Below are 12,297 nucleotides of genomic sequence, written 5' to 3'. Positions count from 1 at the left end.
TATTTTATTATATTATTTTCTATTCTATTTGATTATGCTGTTTTCTATTCTATTCAATTGTTATTTTCTATTCTATTTGATTGGGGCTGGTGTGTTTTCTCATCCATCAGGGTGAACCAGGACATCCCGGAGAGCCCGGTCTCAGAGGGGAGACAGGTCTGCCTGGACAAAGGGTGAGTGTGATACTTAGAGGTCACAGGTCATGTTTGGCAGGTCATGGTAATAATAGCACTGTATTCTTCTCTCTGTAGGGTCCTGATGGAAAACCAGGATCTCCAGGAACGGTATGACCATATGAGTAACAATGAAGAGCTCTGTCGCTAAGTTGTATCGCTAAGACTTTTCAAACGTTCTGTGAACAGGCTGATAGAAGCTATGTATGTAATACCCACAACGTTGAATGACCTCTAAATAACTGTAACCTACAGGGTGAAGGTTGAGGGCTTATATTGGTATTACATTGTTGTAACTGATGTTTACATCTGACCCCTGATAACATGTTTGACAGGGAGGGTCTGTGTCAGGGAGAGATGGTCTGGATGGGTTACCAGGAAAACCTGGATCCAAGGTTTGGACACCTCATCCCCTCACTTCCTTTCACATCGGTTGTTGTTATTCTAGTGTGAACACACACAAACATACACGTACATAGGCTAGATGTATTGTTGTAGTTGGTCAGCATAACAGAACCATTATCACAGTAAGAGTTCACATTGACAAAATTGGGTGTTGATCGTTCAATCCATAAAAAGTTGTAGCAGATAATCAAGGTGTTGTGCTTTGAATGGTTTCCTGTCTGCAGGGTGACCCAGGAAAGACAGGCGAGGCAGGAACGGTGAGTGCAGTATTCAGACCCTTTGAATAAACACATTTTGCTCTAATTCCTTTAATCAGAGGATAACTGCAGTCCTACAGAGCTACAGGGTGTGTTTAAAGCCCAGCTCTGATAAACCTGATTAAACCAATTGTGGTTTAAATTAAAGACCGTTGTTAGTTGATGATCAGTTGATTCAGGGAGTGTTACTGCTTGGTGAGACAAAACCCTGCATTGGCTGTGGTTCTCTAGGACTACAGCAGTTTCCCTCTTGCATTACATTGATTGATGATGTGCATGGACTAACCAAGTACTTCAGAAGATGTTTTGGGTTACGTTGGGATTAGACAGTCGAACTAGCTCACAATGCTTTTCTAAGTTATATTCTTCAAGAATCAAACGGTAGGTATTATTAATTTAAATGATAAAAAACCATACAGTTGGTGGTGTGATTTTCATAATTTACATGTTTAAGGCTTCTGATGAGAAAGCCTTCTGCTGTGCATAGTATGTGGACTTCTCTCAGCAGGAACTTGTCACAGGTTCACCTACTGTCCAGGGTATTGGTGATTACAGCCTATTCATTGAACATTATGTACTAGCAATGTTGTACTAGGCTGATGATTGTTAGTCATCCATGAGTCATTTAACAAGATCATAATGTATACAGAGGGCAAGGAACCCCACTTATAGATGGGAAACGTGTGTGCGTGTGTGTGGGCGTGTGTGTGCATGCGAATGTGTGTGTGTGTGTGTGTGTGTGTGTGTGTGTGTGTGTGTGTGTGTGTGTGTGTGTGTGTGTGTGTGTGTGTGTGTGTGTGTGTCGGTCTGAGCAGAGGGGAGAGAAAGGAGACCAAGGCAGGGTGGGGATTGCTGGAATGCCTGGTTTACCTGGGACCCCAGTGAGTATGTTTCTGTCATCATCATAACATACACATACAGAAATTCTATTTGACATGACTTAATATACAGTTGAAGTCGGAAGTTTACACACATTTAGGTTGGAGTCATTAAAACTCATTTTTCAACCACTCCACAAATTCCTTGTTAATTAACAAACTATAGTTTTGGCAAGTCGGTTAGGACATCTACTTCGTGCATGACACAAGTCATATTTCCAACAATTGTTTCCAGACAGATTATTTCACTTATAATTCACTGTATCACAATTCCAGTGGGTCAGAAGTTTACATACACTAAGTTGACTGTGCCTTTAAACAGCTTGTAAAATTCCAGAAAATTATGTCATGGCTTTAGAAGCTTCTGTCAATTAGAGGTGTACCTGTGGATGTATTTCAAGTCCTACCTTCAAACTCAGTGCCTCTTTGCTTGACATCATGGGAAAACCAAAAGAAATCAAGTATAAACACCATGGGACCACGCAGCCGTCATACCACTCAGGAAGGAGAAGTGTTCTGTCTCCTAGAGATGAACGTACTTTGGTGCGAAAAGTGCAAATCAACCTTGTGAAGATGCTGGAGAAAACCGGTACAAAAGTATCTATATCCACAGTAAAACAAGTCCTATATCGACATAATCTGAAAGGCAGCTCAGCAAGGAAGAAGCCACTGCTCCAAAACTGCCATAAAAAAGCCAGACTACAGTTTGCAACTGCACACAGGGACAAAGATCATACTTTTTGGAGAAATGTCCTCTGGTCTGATGAAACAAAAATATAACTGTTTGGCCATAATGACCATCGTTATGTTTGGAGGAATAAGGGGGAGGCTTGCAAGCCGAAGAACACCATCCCAACCGTGATGCACGGGGGTGGCAGCATCATGTTGCACTTCATAAAATAGATGGCATCATGAGGGAGGAAAATGATGCGGATGTCTTGAAGCAACATCTCAAGACATCAGTCAGGAAGTTAAAGCTTGGTCACAAATGGGTCTTCCAAATGGACAATGATCCCAAGCATACTTCCCAAGTTGTGGTCAAATGGCTTAAGGACAACAAAGTCAGGGTATTGGAGTGGCCATCACAAAGCGCTGACCTCAATCCTACAGAGAATGTGTGGGCAGAACTGAAAAAGCGTGTGCGGGCAAGGAGGCCTACAAACCTGACTCAGTTACACCAGCTCTGTCGGGAGGAATGGGCCAAAATTCACCCAACTTATTGTGGGAAGCTTGTGGAAGGCTACCTGAAATGTTTGAACCAAGTTAATCAATTTAAAGGCAATCCTACCAAATACTAATTGAGTGTATGTAAACTTCTGACCCACTGGGAATGTGATGAAAGAAATAAAAGCTGAAATAAATCAATCTCTCTACTATTATTCTGACATTTCACATTCTTAAAATAAAGTGCTGATTCTAACTGACCTAAGACAGGGAATTTGTACTACGATTAAATGTCAGGAATTGTGAAAAACTGAGTTTAAATGTATTTGGCTAAGGTGTATGGTAACTTCCGACTTCAACTGTACATAGGTATTCCAACAATTTGGCTATGATTTGTATAACAAAAACACTATATCATTATTTGAAGTGAGATTTTTTTGCTAGTTTGTAAGTGAAATATTTACCTCTTGATATGTAGGGTAGACCTGGCATTGATGGAAAGAGAGGTCTGGCTGGAAAAGATGTGAGCATTTTTTTCTCTTTGTCAAATAATATTGTGTTTTTTTTATGTTCCTGCTCTGTTCCAGCATTTTAATAAGATCACTTAAAAAATACCCACAAATACCCCAAAATGAAGTCTTCCTAATTATTCTCTTGAGACAGGGAGAGCAAGGACAAAGAGGAGATGATGGCAAAAAGGTATGATTTGGAGCAAGTCTGGCTATTCCCCAAACACACCAACACAATAAACCATATTTGTGATTTTGCGTCTCTAACCCTAGGGTGATACAGGTGAATCGGGAACTGAGGTAAGATATTTTATTTTAATAAGGCAGTATTAATTAGCATCAAATTATTAACATGATAATTAAGCCCAATTGTTAATTTCTCCTATCTCCCCCCAGGGTAAAAAAGGGGAATTGGGTGCTCCGGGCCCACCTGGTACCCATGTTCTGGTTACTCAACAAGAGGTAAGTACATCTCCACATTCCCGACAAACTGGTGCACCATGTAAAAACAATCTTCTACATTATCCATGATAACCCGTCTGTCTATTGCAGGGTTCTTCAATAGGCATCCTACGTGGTTTTATTTGACCCCACCAAGTAAAAAAAGTGATGATGAAAAAAACTATATATATATATATATACCAGTCAAAAGTTTGGACACACCTACTCATTCAAGGGTTTTTCTTTCTTTTTACTGTTTTCTACATTGGAGAATAATAGTGAGCACATCACAACTATGAAATAACACATATGGAATCATGTAGTAACCAAAAAAGTGATAAACAAGTCTAAATATATTTTAGATTTGAGATTCTTCAAAGTAATCACCTTTTGCCTTGATGACAGGTTTGCACACTCTTGGCATTCTCTCAAACAGCTTCACCTTGAATGCTTTTCCAACAGTCTTGAAGGAGTTCCCACATATGCTGAGCAATTGTTGGCTGCTTTATCTTCACTCTGTGGTCCAACTCATCTCAAACCATCTTAATTGGGTTGAGTGTGGGTGATTGTGGAGGCCAGGTCATCTGATGCAGCACTCTATCCCTCTCCTTCATGGTCAAATAGCCCTTATACAGAGGTGTGTTGGCTCATTGTCCTGTTGAAAAACAAATGATAGTCCCACTAAGTGCAAACCAGATGGGATGGCGTATCGCTGCAGAATGCTGTGGTAGCCATGCTGGTTAAGTGTGACAGACCAGCTAGTTAAGTATGACAGACCAGCTAGATCTACTGTCTCTATTATATTATGAAGGCCTTGAATTCTAAATCACAGACAGTGTCACCAGCAATGCACCTCCACACCATCACACCTCCTCCTCTATGCTTCACGGTGGGAACTACACATGCGGAGATCATCCGTTCACCTACTCTGCGTCTCATAAAGACACGGCGGTTGGAACCAAAAATCTAGAATTTGGACTCATCACATCAAAGGACAGATTTCCACCGGTCTAATGTCCATTGCTCATGTTTCTTGGCCCAAGCAAGTCTCTTCTTATTATTGTTGTCCTTTAGTAGTGGTTTATTTGCAGCAATTCGACCATGATGGCCTGATTCACACAGTCTCCTCTGAACAGTTGATGTTCAGATGTGTCTGTTACTTGAACTCTGTGAAGCATTTATTTGGGCTGCAATTTCTGAGGCTGGTAACTCTAATGAACTTATCCTCTGCAGCAGAGGGAACTCTGGGTTTCCTGTGGCGGTTGTCATTACGTGGCCATTTCTTGGTGTAGATCGTGGCTTTCCCCTCTCTCTCACTCTCTCCTACACCCAGGTTCTGTTATCTCAGGCCATAAATTCATGGCAGAGACTCTCTCCCCCTGGTCATGCAGAGAGAGAGACCACAGAGTGAACAAAGAATTTCACTTGGCTGAACTCCTAAATCCCCAAAATGGGGGAATTAACGGCTGGCAATGGTTAACTCTGAGACTATTGATCCCTACAGAATAAGAGAAAATCTTAGATACTAATTACTAGTCTGCAGCTAGAAATTCTGTAAACCTGGGATGCGAATACCGACAACCGCCGAAACATCTATTCTAAGAACAATGGACACCTGACGTATCCATTACAACAGACACTATCAGGAGCTGCAGATAGACCTACAGCCGCTCTCTGATGAACTGACTCTCCAGCAGACGGACCGACAATTCCAACAGAGAAGATAGCAACGACATATGGCCGTAAATATATTGATTGTAATTATTCCCAAATGAGCGAGCGTTCATGTGCGAAGGATTAGCATTTCAATTAATTGAATTATCCACTGTGAAGTGAAGCCCTTTTGTCTTTCCAGCTCCTTTATCGGTCTCCGCCCCCTTTCCTTTGTCCACCAAGCCGTCATATCGGCTTAGCCCACTAGGGAATATTCCCTATCGTTGTTAAGAACCAATATCTACTGTTTGTTTGTTTATGCATTTCTGTGATTAGTTAGTAAATAAATGATTAAGCCAATTGGTGTATGGATGATTTATAGTTTAGGCTGGGTTCGTGCAGATAACCAAGAATTCTACGAAGTTTGAAATGAGAGTGACGTGAGGTAAAGAATAATTAATTAATAGAGGACTAATTGATCAGATATTAAAATATCTGAAGAGTTATATTTGGAAAATTATTACTTTGTAATCTGAAGATTTTCCATCGTGCCCCAACTTCCTAGTTTATTAAATGTACATGATTAGTTTAATCACATAATAATAATTACAGAGAATTTATTTGATAAAATAACAGTCTTCACCTTTAATGATGCCAAAGACATGACACGGTCCTCATGAGAGCCAGTTTCATCATAGTGCATGATGGTTTTTGCGACTGCACTTGAAGAAATTTCAACGTTTTTGAAATGTTCCGGATTGACTACCTTCATGCCTTAAAGCAATGATAGACTGTCGCTTCTCTTTGCTTATTTAAGCTGTCCTTAGCCATAATATGGACTTGGTCTTTTACCAAATAGGGCTATCTTCATTATACTACCCCTACCTTGTCACAACACAACTGACTGGCTCAAACGCATTAAGAAGACAAGAAATTCCACAAATGAACTTTTAACAAGGCACACCTGTTAACTGAAATGCATTCCAGGTGACTTCCTCATGAAGCTGGTTGAGAGAATGCCAAGACTGTGCAAAGCTTTCATCAAGGCAAAGGGTGACTACTTTGAAGAATCTTAAATATAAAATATATTTTGATTTGTTTAACACTTTTTTGGTTACTACATGATTCCCTTTGTGTTATTTCATAGTTTTGATGTCAAGGCTATTATTCTACAATGTAGAAAATAGTCAAACATTAAGAGAAACCCTGGAATGAGTAGGTGTGTCCAAACTGTACTGTATGTATATATATATTATTTTGTTACTGTTTAAAAAATAAAAAAATAAAATGTATTCATCATTTTCGTTTTGGACATAAAATCCCCAGGAAATGAGCTCAGTCATTTTAATTTATGAAATCTGTTCCCAAGCGTTCCCACGCATAAATAGAGGCATATGCGATCATATCCCTGTGTAAAGTTTGAAATCATTCTGTTTTTGTCAATTACTATATCTGTTTGGGATTCTTGTTGTCATTTTGCAGTGTACAAATGATTTAGAAGGCATATATTTGGGGACCTGGGTTCAAATACTATTTGAAATATTTCAAATACTTTGAGCTTTTGCTCTAGTCTGCCTGGAGTATCAGATGATAGAGGTTTACCAGTTTTGAGAGTATTCTATTTGTCCATTAAGCTAGACCAGCTCAATCAAACACAGATTCAGTATTTTTAATTATTTCAAATAATATTTGAACCCAGATCTGATGGCCTTCTCTCAGAGAGAACCAAAGCCACAAAAAGATTTCCATGAATAGAATGTCATACATCTTGAAAAGTACTTCCTGCAGTACTGTTAAATAGGATGTGATAATGGCATTAGATATTTTAACCATATTTGCCTCAATCAATCAATCAAATGTATTTATAAAGCTCTTTTTACATCAGTAGATGCCACAAAGTGCTTATACAGAAACCCAGCCTAAAACCCCAAACAGCAAGCAATGCAGATGTAGAAGTATGGTGGCTAGGAAAAGCACCCTAGAAAGGCCGGAACCTAGGAAGAAACCTAGAGAGGAACCAGGCTCTGATGGGTGGCCAGTCCTCTTCTGGCTGTGCCGGGTGGAGATTATAAGAGTACATGGCCATTTAAGGCCAGATTGTTCTTCAAGATGTTCAAACGTTCATAGATGACCAGCAGGGTCCAATAATAATCACAGTGCTTGTAGAGGGGGCAACAGGTCAGCACCTCAGGAGTAAATTGGCTTTTCAGTTGGCTTTTCATAGCCGAGCATTCAGAGGTCGAGACAGCAGGTGCGGTGGAGAGAGAGAGTTAAAAACAGCAGGTCCGGGACAAGGTAGCACATCCCGTGCACAGGTCAGGGTTCCCTAGCCGCAGGCAGAACAGTTGAAACTGGAGCAGCAGGATGACCAGGTGGACTAGGGACAGCCAGCAGTCATCAGGTCAGGTAGTCCTGAGGCATGATCCTAGGGCTCAGGTTCTCTGGGAGAGAGGGAGAGAGAGAGAGAATTAGAGAGAGCATACTTAAATTCACACAGGACACCAGATAAGACAGGAGAATTACACCAGATATAACAGACTGACCCTAGCTTGCCGGCACATAGACTATTGCAGCATAGATACAGTCAGACTGCCTCTGGCTGTATTGCAGCATAGATACAATCAGACTGCCTCTGGCTGTATTGCAGCATAGATACAGTCAGACTGCCTCTGGCTGTATTGCAGCATAGATACAGTCAGACTGCCTCTGGCTGTATTGCAGCATAGATACAGTCAGACTGCCTCTGGCTGTATTGCAGCATAGATACAGTCAGACTGCCTCTGGCTGTATTGCAGCATAGATACAGTCAGACTGCCTCTGACTGTATTGTTGATGAATGTTCCCAGGGTGCCACCCTTGAAGAGATGAGACAGGCATTCCCTTTGCCAATGGGACCTCCTGGGGCTAAAGTAAGCACAATGTTCATACTCTGCATGGTTCTATCTATAATTGAATCTAATGGGCATAGTCAGCTGCAGCATCTACACCCAACAACTGTCTGGCAAGATGTGTATACTGTATGTGTTGATTGATTGATTGACATGGATGGATTGGTGGATGGATTGGTGGGTTGATGGATTGGTGGGTGGATTGGTGGATTGATAGATTGGTGGGTGGGTGGATGGATGGATGGGTGGGTGGGTGGGTAGATTGGTGGATGGATGGATGGATGGATTGGTGGGTGGGTGGGTGGGTGGATGATGGGTGGGTGGGTGGGTGGATGATGTATGGGTGGGTGGGTGCGTGGGTGGGTGGATGATGTATGGGTGGGTGGGTGGGTGGATGGATTGGTGGGCTGGTGGATGGATGGATGGATTGGTGGATGGGTGGATCGGTGAATTTGAGGTTGGATGGATTGGTGGATTGGTGGGTTGGTGGATGGATGGTGGGTTGGTGGATGAATGGATGGCTGGATGGTGGATTGGTGGGTTGGTGGATGGATGGTGGGTTGGTGGATGGATGGATGGTGGGTTGGTGGATGGATGGATGGTGGATTGGTGGATGGATGAATGGTGGGTTGGTGGGTGGGTTTTTGGATGGATGGTGTATTGATTGATTGACTACATATGATTCTATATAGGACATGTGATTTATATGAGTTGATATGATCCAAAAGTTACTAGCTGGGCTTAGCTTTAGACTTGTATGTGGAATGTGCTTGATATCATGCATTCTGAATGCATGTTTCCCTCTCTGGTCCTCTGTCTCTGTGTTTAGGGTCCACCAGGGATGAAGGTACATCACTTTACTTTATTGATGATTTCAGATATAACTGATGGGGAATTGTAATGTCTACTTTATATGTTCAGGGAGAGCAAGGAGAGAGCGGATTGAAAGGAAAGAAAGTCATGTGTTCTCAGTAAAAAATAATGATTTATTCGTGCTTTATTCATGAAATGTATTATAAAGTGTTACCAAATATTGTTTCACACATCCAGTCAGTGAAATTAAATAAGTGAGGACTTTGGAAAGGACATGGTTTTGACCTGTCATGCTCCTATTCCTCAGGGTGACGCTGGTCTTCCAGGGAAAGCAGCTGACATGAAGGTAGACATCTCAGAACTACATTAACGCCACGTACATTTCATGGAAAACAACAAATCATGGAAAAAAATGTTTTATTTTCTCCTTCCCAGAACATTGAAGTAATGTTTGAAGACTATGGCATAAGGGTAAGCTCTTGACTCCGAATCCCAAACAGTTTTGTAGTTCAAAGTTTTTCATTTCACTGCCCAAGGTGGCTGTCTCGTTAAGAAAGACTCTGTTTCCCAGCTGCCCTTGCTGAAGGCACTGATTGACAGGCTGCTGCAGGACGGCATGGAGGAGCTTCTGCAGGAGCTAACCACCTCTAGGAGAGTCAATGAGAAGGAGAAACACGGCTCCAACATTATCACTGACTACACAGTATGTACACAGTCCATGCATATCTCTTCAACCCTAATCACACCAGGGGACATACCTGGTCATTTAGTGGGTTATTCCTGGGAGAAGTTCAATAAGGAAAATTGGAATGTCAATTCTCTTTCTGAATTGACTGAATTGAAATGTAATTTACCATAACCCTGGTGACAAGCCTGGTATCAGAACTCTTAGATAGTGCTGGACTCATGAGTGTGTTAGTGCTGGACTCATAAGTGTGTTAGTGCTGGACTCATGAGTGTGTTAGTGTTGGACTCATAAGTGTGTTAGTGCTGGACTCATGAGTGTGTTAGTGTTGGACTCATAAGTGTGTTAGTGCTGGACTCATGAGTGTGTTAGTGTTGGACTCATAAGTGTGTTAGTGCTGGACTCATGAGTGTGTTAGTGCTGGACTCATAAGTGTGTTAGTGTTGGACTCATGAGTGTGTTAGTGTTGGACTCATGAGTGTGTTAGTGTTGGACTCATAAGTGTGTTAGTGTTGGACTCATGAGTGTGTTAGTGCTGGACTCATGAGTGTTTTAGTGTTGGACTCATGAGTGTGTTGGTGCTGGACTCATGAGTGTGTTAGTGTTGGACTCATGAGTGTGTTAGTGCTGGACTCATAAGTGTGTTAGTGCTGGACTCATGAGTGTGTTAGTGTTGGACTCATAAGTGTGTTAGTGCTGGACTCATGAGTGTGTTAGTGTTGGACTCATAAGTGTGTTAGTGCTGGACTCATGAGTGTGTTAGTGTTGGACTCATAAGTGTGTTAGTGCTGGACTCATGAGTGTGTTAGTGCTGGACTCATAAGTGTGTTAGTGTTGGACTCATGAGTGTGTTAGTGTTGGACTCATGAGTGTGTTAGTGTTGGACTCATAAGTGTGTTAGTGTTGGACTCATGAGTGTGTTAGTGCTGGACTCATGAGTGTGTTAGTGTTGGACTCATGAGTGTGTTAGTGCTGGACTCATAAGTGTGTTAGTGCTGGACTCATGAGTGTGTTAGTGTTGGACTCATAAGTGTGTTAGTGCTGGACTCATGAGTGTGTTAGTGTTGGACTCATAAGTGTGTTAGTGCTGGACTCATGAGTGTGTTAGTGTTGGACTCATAAGTGTGTTAGTGCTGGACTCATGAGTGTGTTAGTGTTGGACTCATGAGTGTGTTAGTGTTGGACTCATGAGTGTGTTAGTGCTGGACTCATGAGTGTGTTAGTGCTGGACTCATGAGTGTGTTAGTGCTGGACTCATGAGTGTGTTAGTGCTGGACTCATGAGTGTATTAGTGTTGGACTCATGAGTGTGTTAGTGCTGGACTCATGAGTGTGTTAGTGCTGGGCTCATGAGTGTGTTAGTGCTGGACTCATGAGTGTGTTAGTGTTGGACTCATGAGTGTGTTAGTGTTGGACTCATAAGTGTGTTAGTGTTGGACTCATGAGTGTGTTAGTGCTGGACTCATGAGTGTGTTAGTGTTGGACTCATGAGTGTGTTAGTGCTGGACTCATAAGTGTGTTAGTGCTGGACTCATGAGTGTGTTAGTGTTGGACTCATAAGTGTGTTAGTGCTGGACTCATGAGTGTGTTAGTGTTGGACTCATAAGTGTGTTAGTGCTGGACTCATGAGTGTGTTAGTGTTGGACTCATAAGTGTGTTAGTGCTGGACTCATGAGTGTGTTAGTGTTGGACTCATGAGTGTGTTAGTGTTGGACTCATGAGTGTGTTAGTGCTGGACTCATGAGTGTGTTAGTGCTGGACTCATGAGTGTGTTAGTGCTGGACTCATGAGTGTGTTAGTGCTGGACTCATGAGTGTATTAGTGTTGGACTCATGAGTGTGTTAGTGCTGGACTCATGAGTGTGTTAGTGCTGGGCTCATGAGTGTGTTAGTGCTGGACTCATGAGTGTGTTAGTGTTGGACTCATGAGTGTGTTAGTGTTGGACTCATGAGTGTGTTAGTGCTGGACTCATGAGTGTTTTAGTGCTGGACTCATGAGTGTGTTAGTGTTGGACTCATGAGTGTGTTAGTGCTGGACTCATGAGTGTGTTAGTGCTGGACTCATGAGTGTGTTAGTGCTGGACTCATGAGTGTTTTAGTGTTGGACTCATGAGTGTGTTAGTGTTGGACTCATGAGTGTGTTAGTGCTGGACTCATGAGTGTGTTAGTGCTGGACTCATGAGTGTGTTAGTGCTGGACTCATGAGTGTTTTAGTGTTGGACTCATGAGTGTGTTAGTGCTGGACTCATGAGTGTGTTAGTGCTGGACTCATGAGTGTGTTAGTGCTGGACTCATGAGTGTGTTAGTGCTGGACTCATGAGTGTGTTAGTGCTGGACTCATGAGTGTGTTAGTGCTGGACTCATGAGTGTGTTAGTGCTGGACTCATGAGTGTGTTAGTGCTGGACTCATGAGTGTGTTAGTGCTGGACTCAT

General features: G+C 42.1%; 1 protein-coding gene across 3 annotated transcripts in view; it reads left to right on the top strand.

The window, feature by feature from the left end:
• Positions 1-12,297, top strand: part of col7a1l (collagen type VII alpha 1-like) — a 95,128-nt gene that overhangs the window by 68,707 nt on the left and 14,124 nt on the right. For all 3 annotated transcript variants that reach the window (XM_031815335.1, XM_031815334.1, XM_031815336.1), the window contains exons 56-69: positions 111-173; positions 252-284; positions 509-568; positions 803-835; positions 1,651-1,716; positions 3,356-3,400; positions 3,541-3,576; positions 3,660-3,686; positions 3,783-3,848; positions 8,327-8,389; positions 9,198-9,215; positions 9,489-9,527; positions 9,617-9,652; positions 9,753-9,884. In XM_031815335.1, the coding sequence (XP_031671195.1) occupies positions 111-173; positions 252-284; positions 509-568; positions 803-835; positions 1,651-1,716; positions 3,356-3,400; positions 3,541-3,576; positions 3,660-3,686; positions 3,783-3,848; positions 8,327-8,389; positions 9,198-9,215; positions 9,489-9,527; positions 9,617-9,652; positions 9,753-9,884 (717 nt within the window). The remainder of the gene's footprint in view (positions 1-110; positions 174-251; positions 285-508; positions 569-802; positions 836-1,650; positions 1,717-3,355; positions 3,401-3,540; positions 3,577-3,659; positions 3,687-3,782; positions 3,849-8,326; positions 8,390-9,197; positions 9,216-9,488; positions 9,528-9,616; positions 9,653-9,752; positions 9,885-12,297) is intronic.

This window comes from Oncorhynchus kisutch, unplaced genomic scaffold (assembly GCF_002021735.2).
Source record: "Oncorhynchus kisutch isolate 150728-3 unplaced genomic scaffold, Okis_V2 Okis09a-Okis19a_hom, whole genome shotgun sequence".
Lineage (NCBI taxonomy): Eukaryota > Metazoa > Chordata > Actinopteri > Salmoniformes > Salmonidae > Oncorhynchus > Oncorhynchus kisutch.
Note: the sequence above shows the minus strand (reverse complement) of the source record. Positions and strands in the feature narration are given on the sequence as shown.